General features: G+C 42.9%; 1 protein-coding gene across 1 annotated transcript in view; it reads left to right on the top strand.

Moving 5' to 3' along the window:
* Positions 1–5,679: 5,679 nt before the first annotated feature.
* The window catches only part of mdga2a (MAM domain containing glycosylphosphatidylinositol anchor 2a), a 59,160-nt gene continuing 42,913 nt past the window's right edge, over positions 5,680–21,926 (top strand). The window contains exons 1-6 of the mRNA XM_034195119.1: positions 5,680–5,698; positions 6,154–6,356; positions 13,287–13,461; positions 17,119–17,315; positions 18,440–18,572; positions 20,407–20,679. Of these exons, the coding sequence (XP_034051010.1) occupies positions 5,680–5,698; positions 6,154–6,356; positions 13,287–13,461; positions 17,119–17,315; positions 18,440–18,572; positions 20,407–20,679 (1,000 nt within the window). The remainder of the gene's footprint in view (positions 5,699–6,153; positions 6,357–13,286; positions 13,462–17,118; positions 17,316–18,439; positions 18,573–20,406; positions 20,680–21,926) is intronic.

Here is a 21,926-nt window from a genome sequence, read left to right as displayed (position 1 = left end):
TCGTGTCGCCTCGTTAAAGCTTTGAAGAGGAGTTTAGCTTCATTTGCTTTGTTTGTCCTCGTGTTAAACACCGTGCAGGTGAGACACGCAAACCTGAAGGAGTTTTCCAAAAATAGTCCCAGTCACCTTAAACTGGGATTTGTTCATGTGCTTCACAAGCTAATCAGCACCTCGCGGTCCAACTGTCTCATCTGATGGCAGATGACGTGTTTGTTCCATCAGGACTCAACTTGATTTTCACAAAGGTCGTTATAGAAAATGACGTCCTGACACACGTGTCTCTTATTAAAATCTTTAACTGAGAATAAAATGTTTTGAACAGCTTTGAAATTGTTTCTATTTTCCGCTTTTGATCTGTTTTTATGTCACTAATCATAAGATTAAGATAGTCCGAAATGGTTTTAATTTGGCTAAATTACAGACAATCCAGTTTAACTTTATAAAAGTACATTCGGGACAGAGTGGAAAAAATGCTTTTGAGGGCCCTGTAGTGCATAACACAAGTGCTGTAATGTGATGTAATGCCTCATTCTCGCTGACAAACCACCGCGTGAAGATTGTCATTGCATGTAAATGTGATAAAGCGTGCAGTTTCATGACATAACTCTCCATACTCATACCGTGTGACCTGTGCAAAAACAACCATATCACTACCTTAGTTTAACTTTAGCACGGCGGCCTTGGTGCTTCCAGAAAAATATCCTGTGATGTCACGGCATTTATGACAACGTTCTGAATTCCATGGGAATGCAGGGAATTAACAATGGATGGTCAAAGTTCATGACATAAACAGAACTTTTGATTGTCTTGAATACTCTGCCATATTTACAACAAAACCACGGCGCAGTGATAGAGCACCACGGCTCATGGCTGACACTCTGAGATCTGCAGCCTTCCTGGATACGTATCTGTGAGAATGAGAGAGAACGAGTGCTGTCCCTCAGTTCATCATTCAAATTCAAAAACTTTATTTGTCCCCAAAGGGCAATTCAAATTCCAAGAGAAGCAATATTTCAAACAATAAATAAATAATACCGCAATAAATGAATATCATGGTAATCATAACCATGATTGTGTTTTGGGAGTAACATGAATTAAACCAACCAAATCACTGGCTGTCATTCGGTGTATGACCTGGCGTTTGTCAGCACATATGACTGACTCAACGACAGGATTTGTGGTGAGTTCAAGAATCTGTCATCAAAGCACGTGAAAGAGTCTAAAGCAGCGAAGCTTCCATTTAGTGTTTACTTTGATCAGTCTTATCACGGCATTTCTCTAGTGTGAAGGTGAAAATGGAAAGGTCAAAGGTCAAAGCATGATTTTTGAATCGTGATGGCGTGAAACGGGTTCAGTAACAATCAGCTGAGACTTCTCTGAGTTCAGAAATAAAAATAAAAAATCAAATCACATCAAATGACTTCAGTTTAAAGTGTTTCAGGTGTAGAGTTTGACTGACGGGCTGTCAGAAGACTGAATATTTTCGGATTTTGTTCATTTGAAGATATAGTTTTAAAGCCCTTTATAGCCCTTTAAAGCCCTTTAAATATTTTCTACACATTAAACCATGATGGATGTGTGTCCCGTGACCCTTAATTGGAGTAAGAGGTTATAGATGAGTGAGTGAGTGGATGGATGTGTGTGAGATCACACGACTACCGTTTTGAAGTCAGGTTTTAATGACCTCGTTCTCGGAGGAGTGTTGCTCCAGGTGCGGCTTCAGTCGTGGGGTTTGTCACCCACCACCTGGTTGGTCTAATTCTTGGTTTGCTGATATTTGTAATAACTGTGGGGTAATCTAATAGCCTGGTTTGGTGATGACTCTGTGATGTGATATAACTCCTGTTTTTTGTTTGCTTAATTGTTTTTTAAATACTTGTAAAGACTGCGGTGTCGTGTAATTCCTGGTTTAGTGTTAAATGTAATGACTGTGGTATGATCTAATTCCTGAGTTTTTATATTTGTAGTGACTGTGGTGTGGTCTAATTCCTGGTTTAGATATTTGTAATGACTGCGGTGTGGGTTAATTCCTGAATTCAGGAGCTGTTAATGGTTTTTCTGTTTGGTGTGTTCTGTGAGGATTACCTGCTCCGCCGGCTCCTGCCTCCGTTCCGCAGTATTTGGAATGAGGACAGTTTGTGCTGCAACAGAGAGCAGAGGGATTAGACTAATGCCTGGTGTTAGTGGGGTAATGGATGATATCTGAGCCAGAACAGGATCGATGGTGCAGGTGGATCAGAAGCTAGTACAAATTAAATGCTGAACAACATGAAGAAGGCTGGTTACCACGGAATTCCAGAAAGTTTTCTGCTTCTTCAAACTGTGCGTGTGGACATCCAGTGTATCATTACCTACACATAAGGTATGGTGGTCATCCAGGGTGGTATTTGTAGCCAGGTAGAGCTCAGTGAAGAATTAGGCAGGGGTCAACATTTATTTAATAATATTGAAACATATACCACATTATTTGTCTGATCAACACCAAAAGTGGTGACAAAGCTGTTTCAGTTTGTTCAGGGGTCAAAAGTTAAAGTTGCTCCAATTTTGGTTAAAAAAAAAAAAAAAAAAAAAATCTAATACAATACGTAATTACAAGATGTCGAATGAGCACAAAGTAGCTTGTGAACATCTACAGGTTCTAATCGACAGGTTGTTACTTTATGACATCATTGTTGGTCCTGTTGGGAAGGTGTCGTAACACGGACCCACAACAGGGGGCGCAAATGAACGGACAATGGATAAGAAAAGGAGTAACAATTTAATGTTGCGAAAGAACACAACGGAAAATAAACAAGAATAATGATGCCAATCATACACAGGAGGACTGCGGGCAGGCTTGAAGATAGGGGACCTCGGATGAACGAAGAGCCGGGGCCCACACCGCTTCTACCACCAACGGCCTGAAGAACACCGAAGCCGCCAAGCCCTGAGTCCCCAGGTGGTCTCTGTCCTCCGTTGTCGGCCCTGGTACTGCTCTAGTCGTAGAAGATTTCTCGGCGAGGAGGTGGAGTTGCCGTCCGGCCTTTATGGTGATGGTGATGAGATGAATGAGTGACAGCTGGTGTTGAGGATGAGTGACAGCTGTCACTCCCAGTGGCTCTGGCGCCCTCTTGTGCTTGAAGCCCGCACTCCAAGCAGGGCGCCATCTGGTGGTGGTGGGCCAGCAGTACCTCCTCTTCAGCGGCCCACACAACAGGTCCTGTAGTCTTTGGAGGTCACGTGACATGATTACAGCATTGCTCTAATCTCTGGGTGGTCACATGACCCGCAGAACCTGTCCTGGTCACATGACCGGGACATTCAGTGTGTGATTGTTGTTGCACTTTGAGCAGAAAATGATTTTATTGTATTTTTCTTTTCTTTTTCTTTATTTTTTTTATTTTTATTTTTTGGAGCTGTGATAGCTGAGTTTCTCTTTAAGCACCAGATATGAAAACTTTTTTGTGATGCTCCGGATAAGCTGGCGCAGACATTGGCGTGCAGATTGGAGCTGCAAAAATAGAATTGTGTTCCATGTTCAGGTCGGCTGTGGTTCTGTTCCAGTTCTGCTTGAACTCTGCCGGCTGTTTGGCCACACGCTAGTCTTCACGCTGCCTGATTGAAGTGCATGCTGGGACGGAACCTGTGCGACTGTGTTTTGGGGTTTGATGACATCAGCAGTAAACGTTAGCAGAGTCATCGAAGTACAGCGAGAGAAAAAAAAAAAACTAAAAATAGAAAAGAGGGTAAAAGTAGGACATTCAAATCACCCACAACACCTCCTCCTGCTCTCCTCTTTTTAAACCTTCCTCTGTTCATCACCTCCTCTTCCTCACCTCTCCCTCCTCCTCCGTTTCTCATTTTGTTACGCCTCCCTTTTCTGTCTCCTACCTCTTCTCCTCCCTCACTTTCTGAGTTTCTTTTCTTGGTCTCTCTAACTTTTCACCCTTTCTTTAATTTACATATTTTCCTCTCCTTTTCTTCTCTTCCTCTCCTACTGCTCTTTCACTTTTTATCCTGCTCTCTGGCTTTTATCATTTATTCTTTCCTTGTTTCCTCCTGTCCTGTGAGAGAAGGAAAGAGAAGGAAATAAAGAGAGCAGGAATGCTCTCTTTATTTCCTTCTCTTTTCTCCTTGTCTCCTCTTTAGTGATCTGTTTTTTCCTCTACGTTTCTTCCCTCACCCTCCTCTTAACTCTCCCTGTTTCCTCTCTTCATCCTCATCATTCCCCGTACCTGTTTCCTCCTCTTTTTATCCGACCATTCTCTCCTCAGTTCCTCCTCAAATCCTTCTTCTTTAGTTTCTTCTCCTTTCATTGTCTCCTACTTGTTTTCTGTTTTCCTCCTTTCTGCCTCTCCTCCTTCAGTCACTTTCCTTTCCTCAACATGTTTCTTCTTTTGTGTCCTTCCCCCTTGTTTCCTCTTTCATCACCATTCCTTTCATTGTTGTCTCTTTCCTCTTGCTTCCTCCTCAATATCCTTCTCATTAATTTCCTTTCCTATCATGTTTCCTCCTGTCATTCTCTTTCTCCTTCCTTCCTTATTTCCTTCTCTTTTGTTCCTCCTCTTGTCATCTCCTTCGTGTTTTTTCCTTCCTCTTTTCTGTTTCTCTTCTGATTTTTACTTTTTCCTGATATTAATGCAGTAGTTTACTGTACTACAGATAGTATTTTTACTGGTTGGTTTTACTCTGTAGGCGCGTCTGCTTCCGGGTTGATGATCGGACCGTCTTTGCGTTGTGAGCGGATTTCACCTGTGACTCAAACTGCTGTGAGCTCACACATATAAAATATATTCAGACTGTAAAGTGAAGTGTTGCAAACCTCCCAAGCCTCCAGGCAGCTTGTTTGGAAACGGGAGAAGCACAACAGAAACAGACTGTTGTGCCGCCGGCACTCCTCGGCCTTCACGCGGAAGCAGAACTGAGTTAGTGGTCCAGTCTGCTTCAGCTCGCACCAATTAAAATTTAAATTCTCTCTGACCTTTTCCTCCTGCATCTCATTCACAGTTTCTGAGCTTTAATTAGCTCAACAGTAGCTCAGCTGCTGCTTTCTGACCTTAAATTCCAGGTCAATTTACTCAACATGACAGAAAATGAAGTTTATGCTAAAGGTTGAATTAATTTTTGAATATATTATTGTATAAAATAATAGATTAGTATTTTCTGAAAACTATACGAGTATGCTTATTTTGGGTTTTGGACCAGACTGTTGTTTTAGCCAAATTGATTCAATTTATACTCACAAAAAGACGTTTTCCTATCTTTAGTTTTGGATTAACTCACTGTGGTGTGCAGTATTAACACAGAATTGTTGAAAATTAAAACTTTCTGAGGAAATGTAATAATTCATTATTGTGAAGACGATATGTGATTTTCAGGTTTTATGGCACTAGTGATTGCACAGTGAGTTTGTTATTGTTCCACGTTTGTATTGTATTGACTTAGAATGGGTTAATGCTGTAATCCCATACACTCCAGTACAGTAGGTGGCAGAAATGCACCTCTAAACTGGCTTGCAATCCACAGATAACGCAAAGAAGAAGTTTATTTGTTTCGATTTATTCTGGGTGTTTATTTTCGACTGTAGCTGATGTGACTAAGGTGACGCCGTGAAGCAGTGATCATGATGGATTTAATCACACACGTTCTTGTTAAAAGTCACTTCCATCACACAGCACAATGCTAACAGCTAACATTAGCATGACTGAATGGCTCCTTGGTGAGTGTTTTTTACAGATATTTGTAATAATCTGGGCTTGTGTGAGGCACGTTTTGCTACACTGGGGTGTACTGATGGCCACTAGGGGGTGCACGAGAGAGAATTGTAATGGATGAACATTCCATTTGTAGAAATTTTGTCTGGTTAGTTAGGGGTTTTTTTTGTGGCTTATAATGGGTCACTGGTCAGCACATTAGATGTTTTCTTTTTTTGGAGCCAGCGGCAAATGATTCAAAAGAGAAATATTGTCAACTGCTGTCCTCTGCAGCAACACACGAAACGGAGGGTGTTTAATCTTTGACAGGGAGGAAAAGACAGACTACAGCATATAGTCAGTTTTAATCCAATGAATTATTAAGTTATTGACAGTTTTTCTTCTTCTTCTACTATGTAATGGGCGGCAATAACCTGTCTCCTTCCTGTAATTTGTCCAAAGAGCCGACCTACCTAAAAAGTGTTTGCGTACTGCAAATTCACCAGACCATGGTTGCTAACTGAGCTCCTATTGTTGCCCACAGCGCCACCTACAGTGCGCATTGTGCACTCCACTCAGGCTTGTAACATTGAGGAGGAACGTTTTATCGAGCGAGTTTATACCATCACAGAGGGTGAGACGCTGGAGTTGCAGTGCCTGGTGACCGGACACCCCCGACCGCAGGTAACACCCATTTATATTATAGTATTACTAACAGTGGTTTATACTGCTTATTATAATTGTATATCAGTTTATAATGCTTATGGTACTAGTAACATTTCTTTTATATTGGTTATTATGCTGGAAACATTGGTTTATATGGGTATTATACTGGTATATCAGTTTGTACTGGTTATTGTACTCGCATCACAGATTATTACTGTACTAGTAACACTGGTTTATACCAGTTATTACACTAGTAACACTGGTTTATGCTGGTAATTGTACTAATAACATAGGGTTATATCTTTTATTACAGTAGCAACATTTCTTTATATTGGTTTGTAGGTTAGTAATATTAGTTGATATTGTTGATTATACTAGTCACAGTTTCTTACTGTTATCATACTAATAACTTTTGACTATACTGTTATGGCACCATGGTGTTACTAGTAATTTTTTGTATACTTGGTCATTACACCAGTGACATTGATCCATACTCATTATTAATCTGATCATTTTTGTTATTGTTGAGTCTGTGTGTCAAATAAATTCATTCATTCAGTCATTCAATCTACTAACCCTGCTGTTTACTTGTATTTATGTTGTTAACTGATCACTGTAAAGTTTATTTGTCTTAGTTTGAAGATTAATTGAGATGCTGACTATGAGAAACATAAACGAGGCTAAGGTGCAGTCTAGAGTTTGGTAAAGATCATCTCATCGGCGTCAAGAGTTGATGAAATGGTGAAATCGGCAAAGAGACTTTTCCTGACAAATGAAAATAACAGTTGTTGTGTGTTTGTGGGTGAATCTGGAAGTGAGAGGATGATTTGTGACTAGTTATGGAGGACGCAGACTGAGCAGAGACGTCATTGTGTAAAAAGAAGTGACTCTGTGTCAGTAAAGTGATTTTAATATTTCACACTGAGTGAAAGTGGCCAGAATCCATAATCTGTTTCAGTTCGCCTGAGAAATGAAAAAAGTGCTTCTAGGCATCTGGGAATGATTTTCCTCTTCAGACAACCATTCAAACTTTTATTTAAAATGTTCCTGCGGCTGCAGCAGTGACAACGTTCCAGTTCTCGCTGTAGTTCTTCATCTGAAAACAAGGTAAAGCCAAGAGACCTGAAACCGTTTGAGCTCGAGAATCTGGAGGAAAGACAGAGGGACAGGCATCAGAACTTTCTTTATCTGGCATCTGCAGAACCAATCAGATAATCCCTGCAAAGACAACTAAAGACATCCAGTCATCGCCTTAGGTCATTGCTTAGAGTTCAAGTCTCACAACTACACAGGAGCACCAGACCCTAAAGACCTGGACAATATCAGCATCACCAAACACCCACGACCTTAGACCTCACGACTCTTCCCAGTTGTCTCTGGCTCTCAAAGGTCGAGAACTATGACTCGACCCCTCGACTATGACTGTGATGTCCATTAACTTCTTGGGGATCCCACAAATTCTACGGATGTCCCAGAGACTTTAAGATGACGTAAATGTCTCTTTGGATTTTTAAAATGTAGAAATGAGTCACCAGATGGTCTGTTTAAAAGGTCTATCATACCCAAGTCTGTACAAAACTGGACGAGGTTTAAACAAGAGGTTGATGTTCCAAACACTCCTGCTGTCGATGTCTCATGATGACGGCGTCTCACAGCACAAACTTCACCATTGTGAGTAAGAATCTGTTCAACAAAATCATTATTATAAAAATAAAGGCGGGCAGTGAGGGATCCCGTCTGTCCAGAGGACACTTACGGTATTTATCATGACCGCCAGTATTGGAGACAAAACCTTAACTTTGTCATGGGTGCGGAACCACCATGTCGGAGCTCGTCATAGACTGTATATATGCAGGAAACCAGTACAGGGTTTGCATGCCAACGCTCTGTCCCATCCCGTTAACTCTGCACAGCACACATTTATAAATACACTCCATCATCCCCGGCGGTGTGCAGCGAGTGCCTGAGCTCCCCTGCTGAGCTGGGGCTCCGCCCACATCTTTTATGTGTCACAAATGAGGGTAATCCCAAAAAAGAAGAAACGCTGCAGGAGGAGGAAAGCCACTGAAGCAGCTACTCCTCGACTGCAAACCCAGCAAGGAGAAATGAGCTGAGGAGGAGAGAAAGAGGAGAGATGGGAAGAGGAGAGAGGAGAAGAGGAAGAGGAGAGAGGAGCTGTGGGGAGATGAACAGGAGAGAGGAGCTGAAGGGAAGAGGAGAGAGGAGGAGAGAAGAGAGGAGTTGAGGACGAGAGGAGGAGGAGAAGAGGAAGAGGAGCTGAGGGGGAGAGGATGAGGAGAGAGGGGTTGAGGAGGAGAGGAAGGGGAACTGAGGAGAAAAGGAACAGGAGCTGAGGGGGAGAGGAAGAGGAGAGAGGGAGAGAGGGGTGAGGAGGAGAGGGAGGGGAACTGAGGGGGAGAGGAAGAAGAGCTGAAGGGGAGAGAAGAGAGGAGTTGAGGACGAGAGGAAGAGGAGAGGGGGGGAGTAGAGAGGAGAAGAGGAAGAGGAGCTGAGGAGGAGAGGATGAGGAGAGAGGGAGAGAGGGGTTGAGGAGGAGAGGAAGGGGAACTGAGGAGAAAAGGAACAGGAGCTGAGGGGGAGAGAAAGAGGAGAGAGGAGTTGAGGAGGAGAGGAAGAGGAGCTGAGGGGGAGAGGAAGAGGAGAAGAAGATTAGAGGAACTAAGTCGTTGATGATGATTTCCCAGTGAAATCCGGCGTTCCTCAGGGATGTGTTCAGGCTCCTACACTGTTCACTACTTTCATGGACTGGGTGTTGGGTCGGGTTGTAGAAAGAACCAGTGACTTGGGTGTTTTCGTTGGCCAGGAAATGTTTACTGACCTTGATTCTGCAGGCGATGCTGTGATCTTTGTAGAATCAGTGGATACCCTGATTGCACCAATTGAAAAACGGAGTGTGGGATCAGAGTGTCTGGTTTTGCGATTGTCCTGGATCCAGACTAAGATCCAGGCTTTCAGTGGCTTCCTGGACTCGTCCATCAGAACTCTGTCTGTCTGTGGTGAACGTGTTGAACTTGTAGAGACATTCACTAATCTCAGCAGTGGCGTTCGTGACTCTGGGTTCTCAGCCCTTAAAGATCCAGAGACACCTGGGAAGATCTTATGGAGTCATGAGGTCAAAGGTCAGAGGTGTTTGGTGATGCTGACACACCCAGTAGAACAAAGGTCCGAGTCTTTAGGGTCCAGGTGCTTCCTGTCTGACTGTGTGGTTGTCAGACTTGGACTCGAATGAGTGACTGAAGGACTGGATGGCTTTGAAAATTAAATTCATTTCTCCAAACATGTGAAGAGACTTTTCTCTCTTTGACCACCAGTTCTGGACTCTGGTCCAGCTGTGTTATGGAGGACCTGTGTGTGTTTTTAGGACAAAAAGAAGGGAAAAAAGATTAAAAAAAAAAAAAAGGAGGTGGTGAAGGTTAAATTTTCTTCCTCTATCCTTCTGACTCCCTCTTTCCCCTCCTTATTTCTCCACTGTTATTTCCTTATTCTCTCTATCCCTTCATTCCCCCCCACTCATCGTGTCTCATCCCTCTCTCTTTGTCCTACCCTCCTGTCAGTCTCAATCTGTAAGTAGATCTTTGCTGTGTTCCGTTTCTGAAGAGAATTCGACTAACTGCTTTTCTTTATTTTGTTTATTATTGTTTAATCTCATACCAGGAGTGGTGGACAAGTGGTTAGTGTGCTTGGTTTCAGTGCAGAAGGTTCCCGGTTCAAACCCCACCCCTACCACATTTCTCCATGTAATGTGGAGTTACGTCAGGAAGGGCATCTGACGTAAAACCCGTGCCAATTCAACATGCAGATCCACCTTGGATTTGCTGTGGCTACTCAGTGAAAACAAGGGAGCAGCCTTACTTTTATATTTTTTTTTCCATGAGTTTTGCACTTGAAGTCCAGTTAAAGAAGATTAAGAACTAGAAACCACAAAATCCTCTTGTCCTCTCCCTCCCGCTGGTTGTTGTGTTTCTCGGTTTCCACCTCAACAAGGGCAGAAATACGCAAACGCTCGGTAAGTCGTCCTCCTGAACCTTAGTGAGCACAAACCACGCCCCCTCTGCAGAGAATAAGAGACACTATACAGTAAATCTGTCCTCAAACCGTCAGTGTGCATGAAAGAGTGCAGTGAGGGAAGCCACCAAGACAATCATGGCACATATGATTAGGACTTTAAAAAACATCTTTCAGAAAACTGTTATGTGTCGGACGCGGTCGGAGCACCGACCCAGCGTTTGAAAGGACCCAGCATGAAATAAGCAGAGCACGGTTCAAAAGGTAACAGAATTTAATAAACATAACAGTGGGTGCGGTGCTCTGGTGAGGTGGAAACACGGCGCGCTCTCAACAGCGCAAACGGTCGGAGCACAGCAGTTCGGACCCAGGGACCCCGTCGACACCCCCAGGTTGGCCGCGACAAACCGAGTCTGTGAAGAAAGAAAACATGAGGTGAGTCCAACTCCACACAGAGAGACACAGCTCAAAGGTGCACGCAATCAGCAAACACTTCCTGGCTTAAATCTATACATCAGCTTCTTACCCTGCAGGCACGGAACAACTCAGTTCAAATCTCCACTGCAGCAGAAGCTGATTTAAACAATTAGCATAACGTGACAGCTCAATAACACAAGGTGTGAGGGACACCAAATCACTGTCATTACTTCATAAAAGTCACCAAACCAAATTACCTCAGGAAGTGTGCTGAAGAGCGTGAGACCTCACCCAATCCTCCTTCACAGACTGTGGCGTCAAACCTGGAGCGGTCTCTGCGTCCGTGATGGTGAGATTGTTCTCCTGACGTCGATCTCACACGTCTGCTCACAAGGTCGAGTCTCTGGCAATCACACACTGTGCATTCAAGGTTTAAATGCAGCAATCTCTGATTAAGACAAAATACACCACAGCTGTGAGTCCTGATGACTGCACGTGAAAACCAAGCCTCAGGTGTTCAGGGTGAGGTCCATAATGCTCAGCCACTCAGGTCCTGAATGCATACCACCTGGTGGGAGAAACAGAAAACAAAAACCAAGCCAGCCAACACCCCAGCCCACAACAAAAACAGTACAGTGCATGTACTTGTTTTTTTTCACCCGTGTGCCGTAGCTATACATGGAGAGGGGGCGGAGTTATTTCTCTATAAGTGATGGATTGGCTAAACTTTAGCCACTCAGTTGTCCAGCAATCAATATCCAGACATACATGATTATTGCTAACTTCTTATGCTGCTAGCAACTGAGCTAACCGGCAAACTAGCCCAATGGCTTGGCAAGCCAGCTAGCTCGGCTCGTTAGTGTAATTGGAACTATGCCACAAATTAAGACCGTATCAGTAAAATGTTGTAGAATTTAGTGTTTAGAGAAAGATTTGTAAAGTTTATTTGTATTAAAGATCCAAAAAGTATAGTTTAAAATGTCTAAAATAACAGTCAATTGTGGATGTTAGTTAGTTAGTTTTTTAGCATGTTGTTTGTGGGGGGGTTTTTGTGTGTTGCTGAGCAGTTGGAGTTGAGTTCCTGGCTCCAGGACACTGCAGCTGTGTTTATTTAAGATAGAAATGGGTCCCAGACTGTGGGACCCGGCTGCGGACTGACTTCAGTCTGTGTGTTGCATCTTGGAATGATTTGCCCTCATTCAGCATCTGTTGGCCAGTTTTCCACGTGACACACCCACCTGCTCCATCTGTCCATTACTGTCCTCCATCATCCCTCTTTCTCTCTCTCTCTTTCTCTCTACCATCTGTCACTCCTCTTTTCCTTTCTGCTCCCCATCTCTTAATCCCCTCGATTATGAAATAAAATGACAAAGACAGATTTATTTAGTTTTTTACTGGTGCGTGAGCTTTGAAATAATCTGTGATGGAGCCCAAATAAATTAAACTTGTATATTCGTCCGTGAATTGTTTTGTGAATTGTTCTGTAATTTATGTTTGTGACATGGCCCAAGCAGAGCACCCCTTTGAGTCTGGTCTGCTTGAGGTTTCTTCCTCAGAGGGAGTTTTCCTTACCACTGTTGCGCTGGGGGTTGGTAAGGTTAGACCTTACCTGTGTGAAGCGCTTTGAGGCAACTCTGTTGTGATTTGGCGCTATATAAATGAAAATAAATTGAAATTGAAATTAAACAGTGAAAGATGTGTTAATGACCAACAGACCACCAGAGGGCAGTATTGTAATAATATAATTATTGAAACATGCTAATGTGGTAAAAATCTACATTATGAACTGTGCTTGGTTGGATCTGTATTTGCACTTTGACCTCAACTTTGAAAAATTGCAAAATTTGCGTATTTTGACCACACATTCGAATTAATCTGAGGTGTTCCATGAAAAAAAACCTAAAGTTTCCAACAACACATTTCCTCCAACGTTCTCCTGTAATATGTCAAATAGGAGCAAAACATCTGTTCATCATGATAACTGAAAAACCTCTGAAGATATTGACACAGAAACAAAACCATGACCGTTCGCTCCCTACAGGCCAGTTCCAGTCCATAACTTTGGACATTAATGTGTGCCGTACTCCCGACTCTTCTCTCTCTTCATTTTCTCATTTTTGTCCTTGGTCCGCCAGTGTCTTTTGGAGAATTTTGCTTTTGCAGCTGCTCCGTCGTCATGCTCGCTGTCCCACATGTCGCTCACCCCCACTTCCAGGTGTTCTGGTCCTCACTCCGCTGATCCATGGCGCCACCGTCAGATCGAAGCAGGTTTCAGTCAGACCTGAACCTCTGAACTTGCTTCTCTGTGTTTTAAAAACTGTTCTTATGATTTGGAAGGTGTTTGATGATCAGTGGGTTTTTGTTTTAATTTTTTTCCGTTTTCTTTTTCTGTTTTTAATGACATTTAATAATATCTATTCTTAGTGTTGACAAACTTTTTTTTTTCTCTTCTGGAGGTAAAGTCGGTGCTGTTTGCCAGTAACAGCATTACTTCCTCTTTTGCAGATCCGGTGGACAAAGACAGCAGGCGGAGCATCAGACCGTCAGGGTGACACCTCTGTGCTCAATGAAACTCTGAGGATCACTGCCATCACTCGCCACCAGGGGGGGCGTTACTATTGCAAAGCTGAGAATGGACTGGGATCGCCCGCCATCCGGTCCATACGGGTCGATGTCTACTGTGAGTTCAGGGGTTCATTCATTCATTCATTTATTCATTTATTTAAAATACCCGCTTATTCCAATTAAGGGTCGGATGGAGGGGGGACGCTGGAGCCTATCCCAGCAGTCACACATACATCTACAGTCAGTTTAGAGTCACCAGCTCACCTGACCTGCATATCTTTGGACATGGGAGGAAGCAGGAGTACCCAGAGTGAATCCACACAAGCACGGGGAGAACAAGCAAAGTCCACACAGAAAGGACTACATGGGAAGAGAACCTGGAACCTTCTCTCTGTGAGGCAACAGTGCTAACCACTAATCCACTGGGCCGCTGTATGCTGGTATCCATCGATTAAATGATTCCATAAAGTTGATGCAAGAAACTCCTTAAGAACACAGAGGCAGCCTGCATCCTGAGACCGCAGAGCACAAGGCGGCACGTAAGGTCCAGAAGATAAAACGACACGCAGCTGTTCCAAATTCTATAAGTCAACAGTGGAACATTAAAATCTGCTTTCATTTGAACAGGAAGCCAACTCCAGTGTAATGTCATCAAATCTCACACTTACTGTCACAACCCTACCTGCTGGATTCTCTATCAGCTGAGACTTCTACTCATTTGTGGTAACCAGGACCATTTCTACAGCAGTCAGTTCTCCAAGACAAAAAAAAAAAAAATCTTCAGTCATGTTTGGCCACCAGAGGCAGAATTGATCTGATGACTGTGATGCTTTGGAAATGAAAACAGGCAGTTTAGAGTGAGAGCAGAAGACGGTGATGGATCAAAAACCAATCTATAATTCTTAACTCCTTCACTATGATGAATCACACAGGCACAAAGTGACAGAATTAACTGATCGCAAAGATACGGCTGTCTGGTCAGACCAAGAACAATCACCTGAGTCATGTCTGAGTTTAAAAATAGAAATTTAGGAACCATAAAATAAATGGTAAATGGACTGCATTCATATAGCGCTTTTCCATCTGCATCAGACGCTCAAAGCGCTTTACAATTATGCCTCACATTCATCCCGATGTCAGGGTGCTTCCATACATGGCGCTCACTACACACCGGGAGCAATAGGGGATTAAGGACCTTGCCCAAGAGCCATTAGGGATTTGAACTGAGGATATTCTGGTCTCAAGCCCAGTACCTTAACCACTAGACCATCACCTCCCCAGAAAAACCCTCCAGTATTACAATATGTTGGACTTTACCCACAGAAACAGGGACACACATAAAGACACAATGACAGTGGAGCTAGGCTAGACCCCTGAGGTACCCCATGTATTGTTGTCTTAAAAAAACACTGACTTTGACCTGGAAAGTTAGATATCAGCCATGAATGGGATGAAGTGTGGCAGGTCCTCTGAGCTCCTGGAGACGTGATGTCAGCATGATATTTTAGGCACCAGGGGGAGGAGTTTGTTAAAATAATAAGCATAGTAGGAAATATTTGAATTCCACTAACGCGGGTCAAGAAACATGCTGTGGGCATTTTTGTAAAGTGTATAGTTCAGCCTTTTTCCTACTGGATTTTTTTTACACTTTTAGGAAATGGCAGACAGCATGGTGGCTTAGTGGTTAGCACTGTTGCCTCACAGCGAGAAGGTTGTGGGTTCAATTCCCGTGGCCTTTCTGTGTGGAGTTTGCATGTTCTCCCCGTGTTTGCGTGGGTTTCCTCCGGGTGCTCCGGTTTCCTCCCACATCCAAAGTCATGCGGGTTAGGTGGATTGGAATCTTTAAAATTGTCTGTAGGTGTGTGTGTGGGTGTGTCTGTGTTTGTTTGTCTATTTGTGGCCCTGCGACAGACTAGCGTCCTGTCGTGGGTGTACCCCACCTCGCGCTCTATGACTGCTGGGATAGGCTCCAGCCCCCCGCGACCCTTAATTGGACTAAGCGGTAAAAGATGGATGGATGGATGGATGGAAATGGCCTAATTCCGTAGATTTCCATGAGTGGGAATTCTGTGCTTCAACATGTTTCAGACCTTTCAAATTAATATCCACAAGATCTTTCCATCGATCACCAGTGCGATGATGAAGGTTTTGTGTGCCTGTGCGATCATGTTTGTGTCTCTGTTCTGGCACAGACTGATAAACAAATCCACAGACTCATTAAACGTCAGACACGAAGCTTTAATCAGTGAAAGGACGGATCAGATTAAAATATCACTTCCTGTGTAGCTGACACGTTATATAATAATGGAAGACATCCAGCTTTTTTTTTTTAAGAGTTCCATCTTTATGTTTCACAAAAGCAAACAGACACTTCGTGCAAAAATAAAATGAAAGCACTCTGCTCCCTGAAGCCTTGACCGGAGATAAGGGCATCCTTCAGGTTCGTTGGTTCAGTGCCACGCCCTGACCAGCAGTGCATTATAGGAGATCTCAGCAGGTTTGTTTGACCTGAAGTGGTCGGCTGTCCTCTGGGATTCGTGAGAATTAGCCTGTCTGCTGTCCGCGGCTTCATAATCAGACTCTTTGCCTCTTACGACCACATCTCTCTGCATTTTCTTGACACAAAGTGGCCAATTACAAAGCTTGTGGCACGGTCGTAATTACCCCCTCTCCATGAAGACTGACCCCACAGTCTGTAAAAATGAAAAATATCAGTTTAGATTTTGTTGTTTAAAACTCGAGTGCTGATTAATGTTCAGTCTCTGCTTATCAAACCATGGGTCATTTCTGAATTTATGATTGGCTCTAATGAAATTATTTCAGTAATTACTCTCTGACTTTGTATCCAGGGCCGCATCCAGGCTGAAGAGGTCCTGCACCCCCCCACCCCCCCGCACACCCCCACCCTCCTTAATGAAGTTACAGTGCCAGAGATAAATCTGTGATTATAACATTATCTTTGGCCTCAAGTGCCATTAAGAAAAAAAATCAGCTGCAGGAAATGCATTAATGATGCTCCGAGACTTGAAAGAAGCAAATTTTGATGAAGTTAAACAAAATCATCAGGGAACGAGGAAAAAATGTCTTAATTTTAAAAACCAGTATGAAGGTGCACTGTCACTGTTCCATTCTTTTTTTTTGGGGGGGGGGGGGGGGAGCACCCTGTGCTGTAGCCCACATCGTGATATTGATCATGTTAGGTTACCTGCACGTTTTAACATTAGCATGCTAACATGTTAGCAATGGCTAATGCTAAACTGGACCAGGTGGTCATATGTTCTGGTTTAAAATTATTTGATAGTTTTTAAGAAAGTTTGCTGAGAACATTTGCATTGCATATACAGTACTAGTACACTTTCTACTCTGCTATGCCAGTGACTAGATGTTTGAATGACATCTTGTTGTTATTAATAATTGTATTATTATGAGTGACAGTAAAGTATTGATTTGAATTGAGCTGATTGTTAGCTACTTAGCATGTTAATGTGAATCTTCTCCTTGATTATAGAATTTTGTGGTGCTTTTACTGCTTTTTTTTATTTATTCTCTCTGCCTTCCTCCAACATCCTTCCCTTTGTCCTTTCCTATTTCTTCTGCCCTGGTTCCCTACATCCCTCTCTACTTTCGCTCCACTTGTTCCCTACATTCTCTCCACTTCTTCCCTCTGTCCTTTCCTACTTCTTCTCCTGTTTACTTCATCCTTCCCTCCTTCCTCTCTCCCTGTTCCCTTCATCCTTCCCTTTGTCCTCTCCTCCTTTTGCTGCTCCCTCAGACCTGGATGACCCAGTGATAACGGTGCATCAGAGCATTGGCGAGGCGAAGGAGCAGTTCTACTTTGAGCGGACGGTGTTCCTGCGCTGTGTGGCGAACTCCAACCCGCCTGTCCATTACAGCTGGAGGAGGGGCCGCGAGGTTCTGACGCAGGGTTCTGACTCCGGCGTGGAGATCTATGAACCGTTTTTTACCCAGGTGAGGAAGAAGAAGGAAAAATGTGTTTTTATTATTCTTGTATTAAGTGAAATATAATTAACAAGAAGTGATTTGAATGGCCAGTTTAAACGTGGGCGGGATTTAAATGATAAACTAAATACGTGAATTTATGTGGTTCATATAAAGGGGTGGAGCCGGAAAATTTCTGACATTTCAAGTTATTGCTGTGGTTTTTGTGTTTTCAGTCATATAGAGATATATTTATTAAAAAAAGTTGATCACAGAAATCAACACTTTGGAAAAATAAATAAACTAAATTCAGAGTTATCCATCTCAGTCAGAGATAAAGTCAGACTTTGTTGATCCTCCATTCTGGTCTTCCCAAACAGTTTCCCAGTCGAGTACTAATCCAAACTGATTCTGCTTCACTTCCTGCTGGTGTCATGTGCACACAGAGCAGGACAGCTATAATCTGTGAAAGTGTTTGGAATTAATCCTCCTTTTCCTGGATTCCAGATGTGACCTCTCACTCTTTTTTTTTTTTTTTTGGCTGGTGATTTGATTGAATTTCAAGGAGATGGACTTTGGCCAATCAGTAGCCAGCATGACGAAAACATCCACACCAGGTTTGACTGCTGTTGGTTGGAACACGTTTATCCTCAGGCTCTGCCCCCAGCCATCCTAATGAGGAATTTATCTGCATCTCCTCGTTTTCCTAAACCCAAAACCTGGACACCATATTTGCACAAAAATGATAGAAACCTGACATGAGCCCTTTCACACATAGATCTGACATAAATATGGCAGAAAATTAATATGACCCGCCCCCACTGTGAAAAAAAGTTTTAAACACAAGTGATTTGCACCATATGAAAAGTAAGACCTTTTGGCTGCTCCCTTGTTTTCACTCAGGGTTGCCACAGCAAATCCGAGGTGGATCTGCATGTTGAATTGGCACAGGTTTTACACTGGATGCTCTTCCTGGCGCAACTCCACATTACTTGGAGAAATGTGGCAGGGGTGGGATTTGAACCAGGAACCTTCCACACTGAAACCAAATGCACCAACCACTTGGCCACTTGATTTGTGTAGTCAATGCTAATGCTAATGCTGGTATGATGGTGATATTTGTGTGTACACATTTGTTTGTTTGTGTATCACAGGGCGAGACCAAAATCCTGAAGCTGAAGAACCTTCGTCCTCAGGATTACGCCAACTACACGTGCATCGCGTCCGTCAGGAACGTCTGCGGCATCAGCGACAAAAGCGCTCGCTTCAACCTCAACAATGCGACGGGTAAATAAACAAACAAACAAACAAACATGTTGTTGCTCTGACCTCAAGTGGAAACACTGCTACATGTTAAAAATTTCAGAATTATTAAAATTGTATTTTAATTTTCTTTTTAAATATGTTTTTGTAATTGTGATGCACTGATGGATTGAGCAGTTGATTTTTTTTTTAAGTAAATGTTTGTTGCAATCAGTAATACCTTTATATTCTAGATTATAAATAACATTTTTTAAAAAAATAATTTTTTGAATTGAAGAAAAATCATTTTGTAACAATATGGAAAGATTAGTCAGTAACACACCAGCTATAAAAAACACAAATACCTTGTTAGTGCCCTGAAAACATTCCAAACTGTGATTTATTTATTTACATTTTTCTTTGATTTCAAATTATTTATTTTTTATAATTTGCAGACCACCCAAACTAGCAAAACATAAAACAACAACAAAAAATTGACTTATATGTCTGGAAAATACTGTAATTGGATTAGATTTTTTAAAAGAAATATTGTAACATAAATGGACTCATATCTGCCCCCTGCTGAGGTATCTGTGCCAGTGCAGCTCTGTCTTATTTGTGGCTGAATTCTTTTATTCTGATCTCAGGTAACTGGATTTATTGAGACCACAGCAGTAGATCTGTTTGTGTTGAATTGAATCGTACCAGAGTTCTTATTATTTATCTTTATGTGCACATACGCATGTCGGAACAGATGAGAAATGCTTGAATAAATTAAAAATTGAAGTGTAGTGTTGTCCCGCCCCAGGACTGATGGGATTTACATGATGTCAGCTTGCTGCTATTTTTATCTCCATTATTATTTCTGCGCTCAGCTGCTTTTCTTTGTGTGTCAGGCTGCAGAGCCGCTGCCTTCCTTCACACTGTCACTGATGTTTAGACATCTGCAGATTACAGAGACATCAGGACCTTTTAAAAGCCTTAAAACACTGATCAGGGAGAACCAGATTTCCTCCTGATTCTTGTTTTATTTGTGGTTCAAACTTCCTAAACTGAACTTACTGACAGAACATTATTTATGAGCTCATCTGGAATCAGAATCAGAAGAAGAGAGAATCGCCTTTATTGTCATTTATTGTCCAAAAACAAACAATAAAACTGAAAGAACTTTGCTATAAAATCCAGCAGTTAAAAGTATCTTTTTTTTTTTCTTTTTTTTTTTTATCGCCTGCAGATGTGGAGATCAGGATCAGGTATTAACTTGTAGCATCACGGTACGGCTGCAGATGTTAGCTCTGAGTCAAACACAGCGCCATGCAGCATGATCGCGTGGGTACAAAGGTCACCACCCAGAACACAAGAACCGTGTGGGGAGCTTGAGCCTTGATCTCATTCTTCTTCTTTTTAAAGTCTTTCCATCTTGGTGGCTTCCCTCACTTGTCTTCTTCGTGCTTCTTCTGCCTGCTGTGTGCTGATTTACCAAACTGGTTCCTTCTTCTTCCTACTTTTCTTTATTCTGCACAGCATACAAAGGTGGAAAATTCTGAACTTGAACTGAGGCTCCATTAGAAAGACAAAAGTGTCCAAAGCCCTAGTACAGACGCAGAATTATTGTTCAAATTTCCAGACTTTTTATGCATTTCTGAAAAATGTAACTATAAAGAGTATAAACAAAATCCATTTGCACGTTTGTTGTGCAGCTGAGATTTTGATTTAGATGCTTGGAGGCAGAAACATGCAGCACCTTCACAAAAATGTTGGCCAGTTTCAAGAGAAGAAAATCTGCCAAATTTGTCCACCTTCACAGACTGTGTGGTGCATCCTCGTCTTCTGCTTTTGCTTCCTAATGTTCTATAACACCTCCTCTTTCCTTTTACAGCTCCTCCCTCCATTAAACTCCTGCTCGATGACCCCCTGGTGGTCAACCCCAGAGATACGGTTTCACTGGTGTGTGTGGTGACAGGCGGTGACCCCCCTCCCACCCTGAGCTGGGTTCGAACAGGAGAGGAGGAGCTCCCAAAGAAGAGCGTCATCAAAGGCGGCACATTAACCATCCCCGCGATCACAGCGGATGATGGTGGCGTCTACAACTGTGTGGCGTCCAACAATGTGGGAAACGCTGCCAAGAAATCCACCACCGTACTGGTCAGAGGTACGAGGCACTCTGCACAATCAGCTCATAATGGACTGAATAAGAATGACGGTGCCATGATGGCATAACAATGACATAGTGATGTTGCCGTAGTGATGGCGTGATGATGGCAGGGCAACAAGCATCATGACAACGACGTGATGATGGTGTGATGGCAACACAATGGTCGGGCCACATCCTGACAGCGGTACGATGACATTGTGGTGGAGTGTGATATGTTGAGATGGCGATGTGACGACATCACATCAAGTGGCTTGATGACGTCATTGTGAGACTGTGACGATGCGATTGGTTTTGCTGCTGTTTTTTCTTCTTGGATGTCTTTAACGGTCAAATGCTGGCAAATACTTTACAGCTTGTCAACACTTTTTGGCGTTCCTCGTGCACACACTGTGACTTCACTGTGACATACTTTGTGTTTCTTTCCTTTTTGTTTTGTGTTAGAGAAGCAGCAGAATTTGAGCGCTGCATGAACGTGTTTCTGTTTTTGCTGTGCTGGCAGTTGGCATTCCTCTGGGATTTGCAGCACTTTGGTGTGTGTGATTTGTGGTTCCTTGCTCTTCTTTGATGCAGGTACAAAGTCGCCATCAGTCGTTGTTCCCGCTCCCGAGTCGTGCCAAACGGATCTGACACATCCGCAGCAAGCACAGCTTTTATATGTGTGTGTGTGCGTGCAGAGTAGCAGCATGCGCTCGTATTATTTGTGTTTTTATAAATCAGATCGTGTTGGCCTCTGCGCTGCTGGGCGCTGGCATTCTGCAGTGTCGTGACGAACTATCCAGACAACTTCAGGATTCTGTGAATCCTGGACAAGGCGTCCCGCTCAGATTCTGCAGGTTTTCTCTGAGAGGATAATCAGACGTCTCTGTTTCAGCCAATCAGATGTGTAAACACAGTGAGGTCCCGACAGAACTTAATTCACTCATCATCTTCAAAAATTTGACTCGCACACTGTGAGCTTTGCCTCGTTGAAGTCGAAGTGTAGAGATTATCTTAATGGACGATAGCGTCAAACCCGCCATGCTGACAGTTGGTTTCTCCCTCCTAACTGCCCGTCTGTGAAGCAACACGCCTCACAAATCACATTAAATTCCCAGCATGCTGAGCGCTGCATCCTGTCACACTCGTCCTCAGCTGGTCCACATTGTCTGGACTCCAAAAATCTAAACCAGAAGCTCATTCTGAGATGACGAAATGCCACATAGTCCAAACCGTCCTGCCGTTTATTAGGTCTGGGAACCTGTTGT

The sequence above is a fragment of the Thalassophryne amazonica genome, chromosome 19 (assembly GCF_902500255.1).
Source record: "Thalassophryne amazonica chromosome 19, fThaAma1.1, whole genome shotgun sequence".
NCBI lineage: Eukaryota > Metazoa > Chordata > Actinopteri > Batrachoidiformes > Batrachoididae > Thalassophryne > Thalassophryne amazonica.
This window is presented reverse-complemented; position numbering and strand designations above follow the sequence as displayed.